This window comes from Monopterus albus, unplaced genomic scaffold, assembly GCF_001952655.1.
Source record: "Monopterus albus unplaced genomic scaffold, M_albus_1.0 scaffold16.1, whole genome shotgun sequence".
Taxonomy (NCBI): Eukaryota; Metazoa; Chordata; class Actinopteri; order Synbranchiformes; family Synbranchidae; genus Monopterus; species Monopterus albus.
The window spans coordinates 3,478,515-3,497,922 of NW_018127896.1; the positions used below are offsets into that span (position 1 = coordinate 3,478,515).

The 19,408-nt window shown below is 40.8% G+C and overlaps 2 protein-coding genes across 2 annotated transcripts in view; one reads left to right on the top strand and one right to left on the bottom strand.

The window, feature by feature from the left end:
* Positions 1 to 2: 2 nt before the first annotated feature.
* On the top strand, positions 3 to 3,899 carry enpp4 (ectonucleotide pyrophosphatase/phosphodiesterase 4; the record flags this gene model as incomplete). Its single annotated transcript, XM_020592131.1, has 7 exons — positions 3 to 119; positions 402 to 695; positions 910 to 1,014; positions 1,480 to 1,678; positions 2,039 to 2,212; positions 2,911 to 3,177; positions 3,361 to 3,899. Coding segments are annotated over 7 exons (1,260 nt in total), but the record flags the coding sequence as incomplete, so codon positions are not given.
* Positions 3,900 to 7,144: 3,245 nt separating this feature from the next.
* LOC109955786 (XK-related protein 6-like) overlaps positions 7,145 to 19,408 on the bottom strand; it is a 12,634-nt gene continuing 370 nt past the window's right edge. Inside the window, 6 exon segments of the mRNA XM_020592261.1 lie at positions 7,145 to 13,623; positions 13,626 to 13,705; positions 14,879 to 15,296; positions 16,024 to 16,220; positions 19,025 to 19,378; positions 19,380 to 19,408. The exon segment at positions 19,380 to 19,408 is cut by the window's right edge and continues 370 nt beyond it. Coding sequence (XP_020447917.1) covers positions 13,334 to 13,623; positions 13,626 to 13,705; positions 14,879 to 15,296; positions 16,024 to 16,220; positions 19,025 to 19,378; positions 19,380 to 19,408 — 1,368 coding nt within the window. The 3' untranslated portion in view covers positions 7,145 to 13,333.

Here is a 19,408-nt window from a genome sequence, read left to right on the forward strand (position 1 = left end):
CAGATTACCTGCAGAGGTTCCCCATGCCAAACCTGACGTTGCTGTACAGCCAAGGGGTCCTGGTGGAGCATCTCAACAATGTCTTCATTACCAAGACATTTCCCAACCACTACAGCCTGGTAACCCTGCTATTTGTGTAAAAGATAGCAGCATGTGTTGTTTGTCAGTTGATGATCTGACAGTATATACAGATAATAATGCAGACCCGCACATGTAGTAAATCAGTAAAATTGAAAAAGTTGTCTTACTGCTTTGGTACATTTCAGGAGACTGGACCAATTAAGGCCCATAAGATAGTAGCTAATAGTATATTCTTAAAAAGAAAAAAAGATATTGGCGGAGCAATAAATTATAACAGTCATAATAACAACAATAACAATTGCTGTTGTTTTCCTCTCTAGGTTACAGGGCTGTACGCAGAGTCTCATGGCATACTGGCCAGTAATATGTATGACCCTGTCAGCAACAAGCATTTTAATGGCGTTAATCACTCTGACCCCATGTGGTGGAGTGAAGCACAGCCCCTGTGGCTCACAGCATTGGATTCCGGCTACAAGACAGCGGCCATGATGTGGCCCGGCTCTGATGTGAGAATCAACAACCGCACAGCGACACACTTCTTACCCTACAACTCAAATGTGACGTTCCAGGAACGACTAGACGACGTGATCAGTTGGATGTTGGGAAATGGAACGGTACAAAAATTACTTTAGCAAGCTTACTGTTACTGTACCTACATAACTCTTTGCAGACATATTTCATCGTATTTCCACCACTTTTTGTCAAGGATTCTGTTTTCATTTTGCTTCATCACTGTTGTAAAATATAGGTGCACAAGGCAATGAAATGAGTCTGGAAGGGCTAGTAGACATTTTCTAACACTGTGTTCCATATATGTCATTTCATAAGGAGCCAGGAGTGACATTTGCAACTCTCTACTGGGAGGAGCCGGACAAGTCGGGTCACATTTTTGGCCCAGACAACACTACTGCCATGACCAAAGTACTAAAGGAGGTACAGTAATTTAGTTTAAAAGCCCAGGGAAGCCCACTTGATCCTGACACAAAAGGTCTCTGAAAATGTCTATGAAGAAATATTTTAGCAAAATATACAATGGCGAGAAAAAGTAAGTGAACCATTTGGAATTACCTGGTTTTCTGCATTATTTGGTCATAAAATGTGGTCGATATTCATCTAAGTCACTATATTTGGTGGATGCATGTTTTTTTTTTTCAGTAGCTTCTCTTGCTTATAATGTGCTTATACTATGTTCACTAGTCAAACATGGTACCCTGACTTTATGTATCATCATCATCACATCGGGTCAAAAATGTTATTTGTTTAATACTTTGGCTCATGACCAAAAACGTACTGTACAAAACTAAAGGACATGGTAAACATTCTATCTGCTACACATCAGTAAGTTAGTACTGTTGTGCGTCAATACATCTCCTGCTCTGTCTGTTTCTATGTGATCAGGTTGATGATAACATCGGCCTGCTGATGTCGGCGCTGAAGCAGCATGACCTCTTGGGTCACATCAATGTGCTGGTAACCAGTGACCATGGCATGGCTCAGTGTTCAGCAGAGCGCCTCATACGGCTGGATGACTGCCTCCACCGTGACAATTACACCCTGGTGGACCTCTCACCTGTCACTGCCCTTATTCCTAATAAAGGTAACCAGGTTGACATCAACTGTCATGGGGTATAAGAGCCTGCAGATAAACACAAAAATATGGAAGGTTGAAGGTTGAAATCACAGTGCCTGCAGTCCACATGTCGAAGTGTCTGAACCCCAAGTTGCCCCAGGATGGTTAGAGCAGCACCCTACAGGGCTGCCATCCATGTAAGCCGGAGCTGTAGATGGCTGCCTCGGTTCTGTATTGGAGACATATTCCTTCTGTGTATAATATACTTGGCCAAATAAAATGATTATCTTTAACAAAGTTTTTTAGGGCATTACTCTCATAAGTACCTAACAAAGTTTTTTTAGGGCATTACTCTCATAAGTACATTTTCCTGTGTGTGATTTCCAGATCCTGAGGCTGTCTTTGCCTTGCTGAAGAAGTGCCATGACCACATGACAGCATATTTGAAGAAGGCCATCCCTGATAGGCTGCACTACAGAAACAATAAGCGCATCCAGCCAATCATACTGATTGCTGATGAGGGCTGGACCATTGTGCAGGGAGCGAACCAGCTGCCAAGATGTACGTCTCAATTGTCCCTATTGTTTTTTCTATAAAACAAAATCAGCTTTTTTTTTCTTTTGTAGCTGCTACACGGGGTTTGACAAAAGAAGAGTGACAAACCATGACTAATCAATGGCATATACTGTATTTCTGCCTTTAAATTAAGATACAGAGCAGGAAAATGACCTGTTTGGAGTTTGTGGTTTGAATGCTCGTGATATTTGGTTCTAAATGCTCCTGTCCACTTAGTTTTACAACCATCCACAGATACAGTAATAAGCTTTTTTTTTTTTGCAAAGTTTTAAAATATGTTTTTAACGGAGAAATCTGATATTGTAGGATGGAAAAATTTTGGATGGCAGAGATGCTGAATGATGTAGTTTTCTTGAATTTTTATGAAATTCAGCTGACTGCTTCCACCTGGGTCTGGTCTTTGTGATAAGCTAGCCTAAACACAAATGGAAACTATCTCCCCAGTGGGGACATAGTAATGAAAATTATGTAAATCTTCTTATTTGATTTGACAGAAAACAAACAAGTCTCCCAAAATGTTTGACTCTTCCTTTAAATTATATTTTTTAAAATAAAATTCACGTACTAAAATGGACAAAAAGTTGTTAAATTAGTCTTTCTGAAAAGGCTAGAAAATACATATTCATATTAACAAACTCACTGCATCACAACTCACCAGCTCTCCCTCTTCTTCCCTCCTTCAGTAGGCGATCATGGCTATGACAACTCGCTACCGAGCATGCATCCCTTCCTGGCAGCAGTGGGGCCTAGCTTCCGCCAGGGTTATCAAATCAGCAGTTTACAGAGCGTGGACATTTACCCACTCATGTGCCACCTGCTGGCTGTGCCCCCTCAGCCCAACAATGGCACCATGACCTATGCTCGGTGCCTGTTGTCTGCTGAGACATGCTGGGGGGTCTCTGCGATGGTCGGCCTGGTGGTGGTTGTCCTGCTGATACTCTCTTCAATTGGTAAGTCAGAATGATTGCAAAGGTGTATACAGTATATACAGTATTAATCTGTTAATTGTATGGGTAATATGCCCCACATGTAGCATTTAGAAAATATAAAGGGGGCTCAGGATGGATTCCAGGGGGATTCCTCAAAAAAAAGAGTAGCAATCAGCAAACTCAAAGGACTTCTTTTCTCTTCAGTTCTTTTCATGCTCATAAGAAACCGGCAGTCTTCAGGCCCCCGTGCCTTTCAGAGGCTACAGATTGACGACGACGACGATGATGATGACCCCCTGTTGGAGTAGACAAGTCAGAGCTGCACACACGCTATTCTGTGTCACCTCTTTGTGCTCCAGTAGGTACTTGACATGTTGCACTTTACTCACTGAGATCTCTGCCCCAGCTTTGACTTTGGTATGTGTGTACTCTATACACATGCAGTACAAAGACCTATTTCAGGCCTACTGACATGCCATGGAGTAGAAACAGCTATAGGAAATAGTGACTACTACAGATGGCACTGACTCTCCATAATGTTACTGTTGGTAAAAATTCTTCTGCAAAATACTTGAACATGTGAAAAGAAACCAGTGGGATTTTGTTGTGTTTTTTTTTTTTTTTTTTTTTGAGCAGTTGTTGAAGATTTGTTTGGTGTAGATGGGGGCAATAAAAAAAGGAGATGTTTTTCTCTATCGCTTTAATTCATTTCTCACAACAGAACTGCATTTCTCAGAACTACTCGTTCAACCGTCAGATTCTGTTGTCAGTTGTTCACATCATATCAGCAATTTCTTGTTGTTTTCATCAAATTGCAATTGCTTTTGAACAACATGCAAATGGTTTTGTACATCCGTCAGCTGTTTTTGACAATTCTTGTTGCTTTTGTCCAGCTGTGCAAAATAACTTGTCCTGGTTCTCAGCTGAAATGTCACAACCACCAAACCAATTAGTCTTTTTTTCAGGTTGGAAGTCTGTACTATCAAAATGAGTGAACATGTTCTCAGAATTGTATGTCTGTACAGATTTCTACAAAGTGTGAGTAGATGTTTGCTAAGAAATATGTCCAGAATTGAGAAATTGCTCTCAGGTGAGTCTTCACCTTCGTTAACGAAGAGAACCACCTCACAACTTCATATACTTGGATGAGGCTGGCTTCAACCTGGCCAAAGGCAGAAGGCGTGGTAGAAATCTAATCGGCCAGAGAGCTACTGTTGATGTCCCAGGCCAACGGGGAGGAAACATCACTATGTGTGCTGCTATGTCAGACCAAGGTGTGCTAGCTCATATTCCTATTATGGGACCGTACAACACACAGCATCTCCTTACATTCTTAGACAATCTCTATAGAAATGTCATTCCTGATACTGTAACGTGGGGCGATGGTGATTGGTTAGATGAGGTTAGATGGAATCATTCAGAAAATTATCTATTCTTACCATGTAAATTACTGTAACACCTGGTTGATGCACAATGGTTTGCAAGAATCACTTCTTTTTTTTACCAGAGGGACACTGTAAATTATGACACACACCAGTACGGTAATTTAGTGGTTTCTAGTCATCAAAACCTGAGTTGAGTATAGTTTACAGTAAATAACAAAAACTGAGTATGATGTTCTACTGACAACATGACTAATAATTTTGCCTGTCACGTTCACATTGTTGAGGAAATGACATGGGATTCTGCTGCCTCTGACACAATGATTGATGAAAAAACACACTTTTGCACGATAGACAAAGCATTTTGAGCAGGTGACGCGCTTTTTCCGGTTATCCACTATGTTGTGCAGTTTGTACGTGTTGTTTTGAGAAATGCACTTGGAGATCTGCAAACTTCAATTCTGTTGTGAGAAATGAATGAAAGCGATAGAGAAAAACTGTAATAATTTTATTCTGAGAGATAAAAGGAAGACTTTTGCTTAGAGACCTATTTTATATTTTTGAATGTGAACTTTTTTGTCATTTGTAGTGCTACTTTTTGTCAGCAGAGGGAGAGAGAGTAGCTCACACTCACTAGTAGATTTAATCTGTATCTCACTGAGATCTTGTGCTGCTCAAACAGGAAAACTTTCATTTGTCTTTATTTCTCAGACTTCTGTGTGCACTGTTATTGTTTTGGTTTTTTGTTTTACTGACCCAAAATCACTTCCATTTTCCAAAAACTGACATCTAAAATCTAAATTAACGCATTTCACTTTTGAATGATTGTATAATACATAATAACGACATAAATACCACAGGATGGTGAAACGGTGTACTCAAGAGGGTGATTCCTATGCCAGTGTAGGTGTTGTTGTGTCAGTTATTCATTTTATACTTGTAGTATGTATATGAATTACATCAAATACAGTTATTGAGCTACATGACAAATCCCCCAAAGAGGTATTCACCATCTGTAAAAACTTTTTACAAAGGGCTTTATAATCATAAAATTAAAGCAATATAATGGTTATTATTAGTATCAGATGAGGTAGCAAGACACTGGTTTTGAAAATAGTACAAATACCTGAATAGATCAAATTGAGGTGAAACTGAAACTTGACATTATTTTTGAGTTGTTTTCATATTTATTTGATGCTTATAGACAATGAGCAGTCGCAAGTTTGGTGTCCTACCCAAGGGCACTTTGACAGGGCACATAGCTGTTACAAAGGATCGGAAACTGGATCAGTGTTGCTAGTCACACATACAGTATCTGACAATGACAATAGTTTAAAGTATAAGTTTGAAGATATCCTATATTTTTATTTTTATAGACAAATCTTGTGAAAAGACCAGAGCTAACAGTTATTTAATTAACCCTCCAAACAAATGTTAGAATGATCATCCAAAGCCTGGTATATCTTATTCCTTTGTATCAGTATATTTTGAGTCAATCCAAATGATAAGTACTCGCTGTAGTGTAATAATCCGCCACTGAAAACAGTCCCTAGCAAATTCATAGTTTGCGCCTGTTCAATTAGTATTTGCTAAAATCTGCAGAGCTTGTTTGTTTTAATCATTTTCTTTGCCTTTTCAAAAATGAAAGTATATTATATTGACCCATTTTTAAAGGTTAGGGTTATTGTCCTCAGTAGAAACCAGTGGGCTTCGGGCTGAGAGCCCCAGACATGTTAGTGAAGTCATATAGCACTGAAGGACAGAGCAACACATTCTGGGCTTTGGTCTTTTCGTGGGATTTGTCGACAGCAGCTACACTATTACATATTGCAAGCCATATCCTTTGATGCAGTGCTGTTTGCATGCTTCTTTAACCACACATCGAGTAATTTGTATATACTGTTCATGCATCTGTTCCCATGTGTGAGGGTCACTTTGCCCCATTGTAAGTGAAACAAGTGAAGAGGAAAACTTCTATGCTGCCATGTTCTTTCATCTGCATAGCATTTTTAAAACACCTATCTATGATGCCTTGATAATTTAATAACCATAAACAACTGAGGCCAGGGTGAACATGATGGAATCATTCTGGAAGTATTGTGTTATTGTTGCTGCTTGTCAAAATTCAGACCATATTGGCCATAAAGGGCACAAAGCAACTTCTAAGTATTTAATAAACACATTGAGGAGGACAAAAGTGAAGAAATAATTTCAGTGATTGTTTTTCTTTGAGTCCTCTTCCTGCCTTGGTCTGTAAAACAGCATAATTTTGTGCCATAAAGAAATCCCATTTGGCAAATTGGAGCTTGTTGCACAGTGTAAAATGAAGCATACTAGTCTCAACAAGATGGTTAAATTTCAATGACTATCATATTTATGTTTGCATGTAAGCTACATCTTTTGGTTTACAATTGTGACAAATCCCTAAAGTTACTGTTTTTTCTTCCAGTTTTGAGAAAGAAATTCATTCTTTGCTATGCAATTCTTGCCTAGTCTGTAGAGAAATTTCTGTAGTGGAATTAGATTTAAAAAATGAATAAAGTTGACAAAAATAACTGGAGCTACACACCTTTGGAAAAATTAATTTATATTCCTTTATATTTTTTTTCCTCCATCGCAGTCACAACATTACAATGTAATAAAATGGTAAACATATAAAATCAAATTCAATATTCATACTTTTCTGTATCATGTTCAAAATCAATCCAACTGTACATGTTTTCATTTAGATCTGTTTTACATCATTTAAAAGGTGTCATACTTTCTACATTAGTCATTTGTATTATTGTAAATCTTTGTCTCTTCACAGATAAATAGACTTTATTTTTCAGGAGGTATTGTAACAAAAATAACACATTTCCTAATACTGGCCCTCTGGAGCCATTGAAAATATCATTCAGCTCTTCCTCCGAATGCTTTGACTCTATTGTAGACACAGAATATACAGACAGACCAGAGATGCACAACGTTTCTTTTCTCTCCCATATCACTGGTGGTTGGTCAGAAACATTTGGTGTGAATACGGAAACCCCCGGAAGACCAAAAGATTCCTGAATGGTGTTTCTATGAGCAGACGCAGGAGCGGTTTGAACATGGTCGATGACAGCAGCCATCATTTGTTTAGTGAAGTCAGGAGATGTTAGCCAGACATCCCTGCTCTCTTTTTTGCCCACTTATCATGATGACAAATCAGTTGTTTTTGTTTTTTACCTGAAAAAGTGATGTGCAACAGGTAAATATGGGTAAAAATAGACTAAACGTGAGAGGGTAGTGGGTTAAATAAGCACTTACAGTATATAAAACAAACAGACAAATGCTCTTTTAAACATCTAATGCAGCTTAATTTTACATTTTTTGTGGCACAACATTTGACCCTTTAACTCGTGTCCGTCTAATAGGACGCCACTCAGACATCAGCGTACTGTAGGCTAGGTGTCACTGGATCAAACTGGGTAACCTAAAAGCGAAAATAGCTACGGCTGAATACAAAGTTGTGGACAGTGCATCATCAAAGGCCAAGTTGCTGCTTGTAAAAAGTATCCAATGTTAGCATTTGACAGCCGCAAGCTAAGCACTTTGTTACTAAGGAAGCAGCTGCTGGACTCCAGGTGCTGTGTCCATCGACAGACACTTTTCCAAGAACACGTTTTTAAAGTTAAGTGACTGTGTAGCTTAAAGTATACTGTAATTAGCAGTATAGGTCTTATATTAATGGCTTGCGTTGGGTCCAGATTTCATTTAGAAATACCAGGATAATAGCAGGGCTTTGTCAGGAATATGAGAGACAAATTAAGTGAATTCATAATGTCCATCAGTTTGTCCTAATTTTCACTTTTTTAAGAGAGACACAATCAGGAATTGGTTAAGGCTGTCTGGCAAATCATCTCCAAACACTACATCCTGCCTGTAGATCTAATATCAGTGTGCTTATACTCAAGACAACATGTGGCACAGACGTCTACAGACAGGCCATATTTTTCTTCTCTTGTCTTACATTCTGGATATTTATGAAGAACATTTACTATCAGTACATTTGAAAGAACCATCGAAGTGAACTCAATGAACATACGTATATCCAACTGAGGAGTATTCCTAGAAAAAGGTATTTACAATGAAAATGCCAACCACAAGGAAATTAAAGCTACTTTTGCACATCAAAATCTCTAAAGCTACCCGCCCCCCCCAGCTGAAGAACACAGTAGAAAAGCACGACCAAGACAAAATAAAAAATAATAAAGCTGCTCATTGTACATCTTACAGATACATCCACGTTAAGGTGTGGTTTGACCCTGCCCTGTGCTTATAGTGTCCAGACCTGAGTCAAACCTCTGAGATCTTTTCCACTTGTTTTGAATTCCAAAACAAGCAAACCTCACCAGGAAAAGATTTCATTTGTACGTAGTTGGACTCAGGTCTGGTAGAAACTGGTCTGAGATCAGAAACAGCTTAGTGTCTGGCCTCAAGTTCCACAAAACCATGACAAGTGATAATTCTTTCACAGCTCTGGGCCAAGCAAGTAAAACTGGCAAAAAACAAAACAAACAAAAAAAACCATAAGCATTAATGACACACAGTAGCTTGCACTCACTGATAGACACACACACACACACACACACACACACACAGCCTTATCACAGGCCTCTTATGCTTTTCAGACCCTGATAGTGGAATATTTATGTTTATCCAAAGAAAAATAACTTTCTGGTTTTCATTTTCACAGTCAGATGCACATCACCTCACACTGGAGGCTGTGTGCATCACTGTTAGTCTCAAGATAAAGGTACATTACACAGTTTTTTAAATCCTCCCAAGCATTTGTAACCCATTGACAGACAAACCTGATAGAGAAAAATATAAAGCTGGTACAGAAAAATGATTGCAAAGTATCGTAAACAAATGGTACATTACATGTTTGCATTGCTGCATATGAACACTTTATGGTTTCTGCTTTCTATACCTCTTCATTGCAAACTAACAAAGAAAGGCAAAAATGATAAAAGCAATTACTACATGAGAACAGTGATGTGGTATTTTTGTAAAGATTATCCAAGCCCAGAATCTTTCTGTTTGTAACCTTGCATAGCTGTTAATGTGTAGCCATACAATAACACTGACTGGATTAGAATTTCCTCTTTTTTATTTCCCTTTCTTTTTTTGGTGAAGGAAGAAACTTGCCGTATGTAGCAGACTCATCTGAAGACTGTGAATGTGGATCAATGAATGGGTGAAACAAATGTAATCTGAGTTTCAAACAAAATGGAGATTGTACCTGCAGTTTGATTACAAGGCTATGGTCAAGTCTGAATGCTACGCATGAATACTTCCGTAGTAAGACTGTATTTTTGGTTGTGTCAGACCTGATGTGGCTGTGTTAAACCTGATCTCTGATTGGCTGGAGCTCTGGGTGCAAAGGGGACATGGTTTGGGTCAGAGGTCAGTGCTGGGGAAAAGCTAGTGGAACAGCTACTCTGGAGTTCAACATAAATCTCCCTTTAACAACCCAGAATCTGTCACTCCTCAAACCTTTAAGCCTCTGCAGTAACCACTTATTTTCCTAGGAGCACATGTGCCCTCAAATGTAGAACATTCATGCAAGAAATTCACAGTCTGTGAAACTAACTGAGAAAGCCTGACTATGTTCTCTAAATGGCACATATTCAGTTTTGGGACAGCATGCTAACACAGTATGCTGTTTTCCAGTGATTTCTGTGCTCTGACACACTGAACCCACGCTTGCTGTACAGTGTGTGTCCACATGAGAGTATACCAAAAAGTAGCACCACCTTCCTCATGTTCATCTTTTGCACATAAGCAAATATCTTTAAAAGATCCACCTCCACTTCTCTCGAGCAGATAAGGCATCGTGGCTCTGAGACAGAAGGTGGTGCTGTTTTTATGTATACTCTCTACTGTACATGAGGAGTCAGACTGACTGAATCACACTATTCAATCTGAGTGTTTCTAAACATATTTGGCTAAATTCCTCATTTCACAACTATACAAAAACCATCCAGATTTACTCAATAGCACCATATGAATATTGTTCCCAAATTATAAAGGGGCAAGGGATTATTGGACATTAGTGTGTAAGTGTGTGTGTGTGTGTGTGTGTGTGTGTGTGTGTACTGTATGTGTGTGTTCAAGCAGCGAGGTAGGGATACATCCCATGCTGTTACACTACTTTTCACCATGCATCTCAATGTGTGTACTAAGCATATCTCCCTGGTACACAGGAAGACCCTTCTGTTGTTTAGATATTTATATATGTGTGTGTGTTTGTGTGTGTGAGCATGCACACTAAGCACATCTCCCTGCATCGGAGACTTGCATAGCTTCTGCAGGACAGGAAGAGCAGTTATCCATTTGGACGGAGCCTTTGGCACAGCCTTGGCAGATAACTGAAGGCAGTACTCAATTTGCACCATTGAATTCAAAGAGACAATCTGCCCTTATTGCACCATAAGTACACGTGTATATATTTGCACCATATGAAGTGGGATTAGCAGCCAATTGACTCTGTAGTTTGAGCGATTTGCACCATATGAACACCGATGCTGCTGCGTCTGTTTCACGTTTGCACCTATTGAATCTACTCGCCAGTTTATAGCAAATTTTAAATTGACTAGCACCACGAAAAAGTAATGAAAGCTCACTCCTTGTTCACATTATTCAAGCTTAAAGGGATAATTCAACATTTTTTGTTAGTCTCATTTTTTCATTTAAATTAAGTTGTTTATTAATTAATGTTATTTTTAATAACATTCATTTATTTACTGTCACAAATTTGTCTAACCTGGGGATCGGGACCATCAATTCCTGAGTAATTTTAAATCATCAGTCTTCCAAGATTTATCAAAAAACGGGTCAAAAGTTCACCTTTTGGTTGTACTTGTCTGAATAAGTGGTCTAATTAGAAGTCGCATGTAGGAATCTCTTCATTTTAAGGGTCACAAATCAAGTTTTGGAACAACTAGTATATTAAAAGGAATGAAAATTATAGAAAAAAGACAAATACAAGTTCACAGAACCTAATTTTGAAGGCTGCTTCTAAAAAATTCTGTATTTTGTTTTGCTGATTAATGATTTAATCAACTTTCCCTCAATTAACTAACTATATTACCATTTCAGCTCAGAAATATCATGAAAGGTGATTGTTAATTTTTTTTCACTTAAAACAAAAAGAAGCTTCAAGTTGCAAAGTTGCAAGACAGATCTTTCTACAGTTTGACACCTGGCCTGGAAAAAAAAGAGACTAAAACTCCAAAAATATGCTAAAATACCCCTTATAACTTTCTTTATGCACATTTAAATTCTCATTTCGGACAGCAGCAAGAATAAGAAGCATGTGTGTATTTGTATTCCTCTTTTGTAAGTAGTCTATCTGAAACAGCTCATGGCTGGGTTTCACCTGTTCTACACTTGTTTTTACTGGCCACAGCTTGTTGTTAAGGCGGCCCCGTCACGGCATGAGATCTCAGAAGCAACGTTCCTGTCAGCGGGCTGATGACTGATGTCTTAGTTCATTCGTTGTGTCCTGCCAATGTAACAGCTTGGATTACAGGGCTAAACAAACAACAAACTAAATAATGAGCCACACATCACAGCTCAGCTGTGGGTGGCTTTGGAGGAGTTGATATTGGACACAGTACAAGAGAAGACAAGTCATCAGGAGGGTTGTGATGGCTGAAGTCCAAAACTGTTTTATATCAGCTTCAGTGGTAGCACCCTGTTAGTGTGGGACCAACATGATGAAGACATTAGACAGAAAAATGGAGTAGATCAAAAATATTTGGTCTGAACATTTCAGACAAATTTTCATGTTGGTCACTGTTTAGCCTGGGGAAACGAACGCAGCCGGATTTTTAAAGCATTTTCAACTGTTGACAAAATGAATAAGTAAATGATGGAAATGATGGAGAACTGTCTGACCCCCAGTTAGTTTAACTTGTACTTTGACTTCTTAGTTTGGCCCATGTCCCATCCACTAACACGGAGGAGGTGGGATTTATGATCTATACTGCAACCAGCCACCAAGGGGCGAATGAGTCACAGTGGCTTCATTTCTGGGAGCTATCTTTTATACAGTCAGTGGTATAAAAGCCAAGAGTCTCCCTGTCTCCATCTTTCCCATCATGCTTTGCTATTTTTCCTGGTACCCCTGTCAAGTAACCCCAAAATTCAATGTGCTCAACTATTTTGTCCCCCTGTCAACAGTGTAATGGTACACAGAAAACATCCCTTTTTGTATATATATACACACTACCTTTTTTCTAGAAGAACAACATGTCCACAAACTCCTTTTGTTAAAAGTGACATTTGTCCTTTTGTTGTGTCTTGTCTTTTCATTCTACTGAAACCTGTGAAAGTGTGAGCGACGCAACGTAAACGACATGCAGTGGTCAAAGTCTCCGGAGTGAAACTACGCTCATTTTCAATTTTTTTCTTCACAGTGGATTGCAGATGTGTGAAATTCAAGAAGTGAGACCAAAAAAGAGGGACCAGAGGAGCTGGAAATAGAGAGGCAGAAGGATAAAAAGAGAAAGAGATGGACTCGCGCTGAAGCATATTTTTAAGTCATGGCTGCGGGACTCGCACATCGTAGGTGCCTGCAAGGGACGTGTGTGTTTGTGAGTGTAAAGTGTGACAGATTGCTTTGTGTCTGTGTGCTTATATTAAGTGCAACATTGTGTGTGTGAAAGTGTTTCCAAATTTCCCTAAAATCTGAACATTCGTGTGTACATACATGTCTTATTATGGTGCACATGTGTTTGTGCATACTGACGTGTGTATGTGTGTCAGAGTGAGGACTCGTACTGCAATAGTTCATACAGTAAGGGCCCGTCTCGGTATCGGATGCCCACAGCGGCTGGTGTTATGTACTGCAGGATGTTTATAGTCCTCCGCAGGCGCCTGTCTACGTAGTGGGCGTCCCATGCCGGGTAGCGTTTCCTGGGCATATCAATTTTTATAAGCGGGCCCTCTGCCTTGGTGGTGGGAGGCGCCGACCTCACCTGGAAGACGGGAAGACATGTCTCGGCCACATCCTCTTCCGTCTGTGACTTGGCCATGTGAGCTGGGGGGGGGTGCCCCCAGCAAACGTCAGGTAGACGCTGCACAGTGCTGGTACAGCATAGGAGTCGGTCAGCACGGGGTCTCTGTAGGCATACCTGCAGGATGATGGAAACGGGGTTAAATTCATCAGGTCCAAATCAGCAATGAAACACAAGGGCCATACACTGTGTGTGGCTCATTTGATTTGGCCTGTGCCTCCCTGGAGTGGCTCTTCATAAGGGCCTGACCCAAAGGATTAATGTGTAAAATAATAGCTTTCTTCCACATATTTGAAAATCCAGTTTTAAAGTATAAGACTAGCTATATTCATTAGTTTTCTTTCTGTCAGCAAATAAAATGAAAACCACAATGTGTTAGTCTGGTCCACAGAGTGCATATAAAGATGGACGACGCATCACCACTTCATGCCACTATGCAAAATCGACTTGTGGTGGGTTCACTTCTGGGAAGCTGTCACATCATCCATCTTCATATACAGTCTATGGTCCAGTCTCAACACTTTCTAACTTTTCCTTCCTATATGTAGCGCTCAGCACAAAGCCCATTCATTCCTTTCTCTTTCTAAACAGCACACAAATATACTGTTTAATTCTTTTCAGTAATTTTCTAAAAGAGCAGGGCATTGTAGTTTTCAGCAAATGGTGTATTTGTTGGGGACTATTTTCAGCAATGGGTTAATCCCCATTTGGTAATCTAGTGAGTACTTACTGTAGAGCATGTGGGACTGAGTCAAGATAAACTACAGCTCCACATTTGTTTAATGATTGCGCACATCATCCTTTGCAATAGTGTATGTACAGTAGCTCATTGATGTTTATTTTTAACAATTTGTGGACAACAGTGGAGCCCTGTGACACAGAAATCAGATCTATCAGACTTTGGATACACTGATACCAATTGATTGTTAGTTTTGGCCTTCTCATGGGATTGGTTGACAATAAGAAAATTACCAGACTTATTCTACAAGAGCTCAACCTTGTTATTCCCATAAGTAATACTGTCAAGAAACAGAGCCTTTTCCGACTGCACACACTTTCTTTGGAATAAACTTCCAGCTCCCTCAGGGAATCTGGCTCCCTTGTGATTTTCAAATCAACACTTGAAACCTCACCACTTTAAGGGTGTGTAATTTTCATTCAGCACTGTCAATGGAGTGTAGGAAAGTAGCAGTTCACTTCTTTTAATCTAATCGTATAATCAAGCATTTCCTTCATGACATTATATTAGTTACATCCAGGAAAATGCTATTGACACTTGGACTAACTCACCACAGCCCAGTGAGGATGGTGTTCTCAGCCAACACCACTGTGTAGTATGCCACCATTCTGTAGCGCGTCCGGCCCTCCTTCACATTAAACCAGCAGAAGATGTAGACGATGCCCACCACCATATTGAAGAGAACCTCCTCCCACTTGGACATACAGAAGTCGGTGCCCCCATGCACCACCCAAAAAGCCATGGCGCACCAGTGGAGCACCACAAATATGCCGAAATAAATGTGGAAGAGGGAGGCGAAAAGGGCAAGCGAGAGGACGCGAGACGAGATGGTAAAGAGGCGCCAGAAAAGGTGCAGCAGTGCTCCACGGTAGCTCATGCTGCGCTGGTCATCACGAGAATCTCTCAGCAGTTTGTGGTAAGAGGCCAAAACCCAGGCAAGAGACAGGAGGGAACCCAGGGAGGAGATGCCTGCAGAGGGAGGCAGAGGAGGGTGACAACAAGAAAAGGAGGACAGAGGTGGATGAATCACATGCATCATTTTATCAGAACAAAGCTGAATCACAATTTCAAGGTTCGTGAAACAAAAAGTACATTACCACACATGTACTGTATGTAGAGTCAGTGTGGGTGTTTTGCTCTTCAGAGCTGAAAGAATTTGTCATTTTCAAGAATATCCTTAAATAAGAGGTGAGTGTGGCACGACAAAAATATTTGGTAATGACGCTTAATGGTCTGAGTCTGAAATAAAAAGTTATTTTTACTGTCCCAGCTGCTGTGTGCATCCACCCCCCTACTAGTCACATATTTGAATAAAAGTAGAAGGTGTCCTGAAACTCCAGAGTGATAGGCATGAATAATACCAGTGGGTGGCCGCCTAGATGACACATTTCCTGAATGAATAAGGAAGAAGAGGCTGATGGTCTTTGGCTAGCACATCCCCCGAACATTTAAGATTGTGCTTTATTCCTAGCACTACCTGAACAAAAGACACTTTGTGAAAATCTGAACACCACACCATCTGCAGCCACAAATTACTGAGCATGATGTATGTATGCAAATTGCTAATTGCTGTTTGTGCTGCTGTTGATTTGAATGTGCTTTGTGGGCTACATGAAAACATGGTGCGTGTGTGTGTGTGTGTGTGGTTTCCTTGACTTTTCAGAGACTCTGTGCAGTCTTGCTGAACTCCACCTACACTGTAGCGTCTCGGCTCGGTTCTCCTGGATCATGATGCAGAGCTGCAGGACCAGCTGAGGAGCAGACTCCAGGAACGTCTCCAGAAGTCGCAGCATGTTGACGTCTGCGTACTCGAACATCATGGCCCAGTACCAGCGCCGCTGGTGCTCCTTCTGTCGACGTGACATGATGCCCAGATATAGTGTCCTGATGTACCTGCAGGGGGTCACAGGTAAGAGCACTAATTAGTCACAATATTATACATTTTTCAGATGTATGGTTTTGAAACTCCACACCATTTTTCAATTTGATTTTTATTTTTTTGTCACTAAGTTTTGGCTTCACAAATATGAAGCTCACTTGTCACTACCACAAGTGCTACTACTCCTGTGATTACCAACCACAGATGATCAACTTAATGTCAATTAACAGAAGCAGATGAATTATTTCAAATGCCAAACATTTACTGGTTTTGCCCTCTTGAATAATATTCATATATGGTATTAACCTAAATATTGTGTCCTTTTAAAGACCTCCATGTTTGTTAGTTATCTGACTTCAGTGTTTGATGTTTTGACAAAGTGGCATATGAATGCAACACCATAACTAGCATTTGGACCTTACCACTAGCCATAGTGAGACTTTCTACTGTGTTCTCCCAGTAGGAACGCTATCACATACAAATACATTTACTCAATTAGCTTTACAAACTAAACAATTCAAGAAACTATGTTATCCTATTGAACTTGTGCTAAAATCTTTCTACATAGTTTTGTTCTCTGTATAAGTGCTTTATGAACAAACAGCCATACATACTGAGTCAGTTTCTAGAACTGTTAATACAGTACATGTGGGTGGGATGTAGGCAGGGATTTCAATTAAAATTGCCTCAGGGTGCTCACCAATTGTGTGTGTGTGTGAACGCAAGTAAAGTATACATGTGTGAAAGGGTACTCCAGTGATATCCTCCTACTTCCCTGTGTGTGCATTACTACTGTATGTGCATGTGCTCCTACATTATGCATGTCTCTATAAGTTGGGCTATTGCAGCCACTTGGTTTGACATCTACAAGCTTAATTCACATAATATGAATAATGCACCATATATGCAAAAGAAAACACTGTCACACACATTCATACCATTCATTTACAAGTATATCAATGCAATCACAAACCAGTTAAAGCTGAATAAATGGACTTTGTAGCTTTCAAATAAGATGCAAACATCAAAATGCTGTTTGCCCTTGACTCAAGAACAGTGAGGTATATAGAACAAGCATTGGTTGTTTGGCTTGTTTTGAAATCTGTAAACAGGAAGACCTTTCATTTAAGTGCAAGTTAAGGATGAAGGCTTCCCTTTGCGGCAAGGCAGGTGACTCTGAGAGCAGTTTAACACCCTGACATGGAAGAATGTGCTACTACTGAATATATTAGAGCATCCACCCCCACCACTCTCACTCCTCTTTTTTTTCCTTTATCCTCTTGCTCACTCCCTTCCCCCTTTTTACCCCTATTGTGTGCGTTCAATCTTCCTCCTTCCTCATCCTGACTACTCTCCATAACCTGTCCATCTCTAACGATCTGTCTCAATCAGGTTGTACCACTTCCTCAACTACAAACCCCCTTCCCCCCACTTCTTCTTCTCCTTCCTGATTCTTCTGCATGTCTGCTTCATCCAGGTGGGAGAGTCCATTCTTCAAGCTGAGGAGGTGATTACTGAGTGGGGTGGATAAATGTAGAGAAGTGATGTGGGTATGTGTGTGTGTGTGTGGGGGGGAGGTTGGTTTAACCCCACAACCACAGAGGAGCTGAGAAGCACATCCCTAGCACAGCAGGATGTAAACACCCCCCCCCCATCCCTCTACCCTCCATGAGGCAAGTGGACACCATTAAGGAGTCTTCTCAAGGAGAGGGGTGGGGAGAGAGAGTGAACACTGTCCTTGTATAGAGGGCTAGGAGGCTGTAGACAAGCTAGTACACTCCTCTTACTACTACTTGTGCTGTCAAAGCACAAACATGCTCAAGCAAGCACTCATACAATATATGAAGCAAGGAGCAACTAGAGCAAGGAAACTGCAGTTGAAACAGACAGATATGTGTGTGTGTGTGGAGCAAAAGTGTGCATGTGTGTATTTCTGTTTTTCCCGCCAGTGCTTTTAGCACTACAATTAACAGCTTCCCTCATCCAAATGTGTGCGTGTGAGAGAGAGAGAGAGAAAAAGATCGAGTGAGATAGTGAGAAGAAGATATATTGCCAGAAGCACAGATGCTTGTCCTCGTTATATTTTCCATGCATGCTGACGCTCATGGGAAGGGCTGTGACACCGTTTGTCTACTGGTCACACATGCTCATCTCAATGAGCGTGCACACACACACATATTAAAGTATATGTCTCACACAAATGTACACACATGCAGATCCCTGACTGTTCCAAAGAAACAAAATCCTGAGTGTGAACAGAAACGCTGTCCGTGGTTCTGAATACATTTCCAGCACCATGGACAGCGTTTCTGTCAGCCACTAAAACACACACAGGATGTGCATCATTTTATCTTTAGTCAGCGTATTGTGAGGCTTCCCATAGAACGTATAAAGGGTCACTGTAGTAACTTTATAATTACTACAGTTGTAGTAGATCGTGTCGATGGCTTGTAGCCTTTTAGCCATACATTCTGGTCTTTTCAGCTGGATATTGTTGAATGAACTTTTCATAAGGTGACCCAAAATAAACTCCAAGAAGTTTGTGAACATAACATTTCTCTGTCTCTCGTAATATCTGTCATTGGGGAGATCACAGGGAGCCTTTCCTTGTCCTCCTCTTGTGCGTCCTCTCCTGCCTGTCACTGTGAAGCAGGCTTTCTTTTCTTCTAGCTACATTGAATAGACACACCATTCTACCCATTAGCAATGTGAAGTGTGTGCTAGAAAAGAGTGTGAGAAAGAGAGAGACAAAGAGAAGTATGGTGATAGGTTAGGATGAGTTGTATGTTGTTGTTTCTGTTGTGACCCCCCCACCTACCTCCACACTTGTCCCAGCTGGAGGATATGTACGGTGGCTTGCCACAGCCAGATGGTGGCCAGCTGCAGGCGATCCCTCCCGGGATAAAGGCACCCCAGAGCCACCGCGCCCCGCTTGGTCAGCCCCTCCACCTCCCCGAGACCCCCGCCGGTGGAGTCCTGCACAAACCAGCGGAAACTCAGAATCTGGACCAAAACCGACGGAACCAGCACAAAGAAGAGAGTGAGGCCGAACCAGAGATAGTTCTGCCTCCGGTAGTAGTCCACTGCCAGGCACACGTCTGTGCCAACGTCCCAGAAGAAGACAAGGAGGGCGAGGATGATCCAGAGGCAGTCCAGCCACAGCTGCTGCCGGGGCGGGGCGTGGGTTTCCCGGACGCCGACC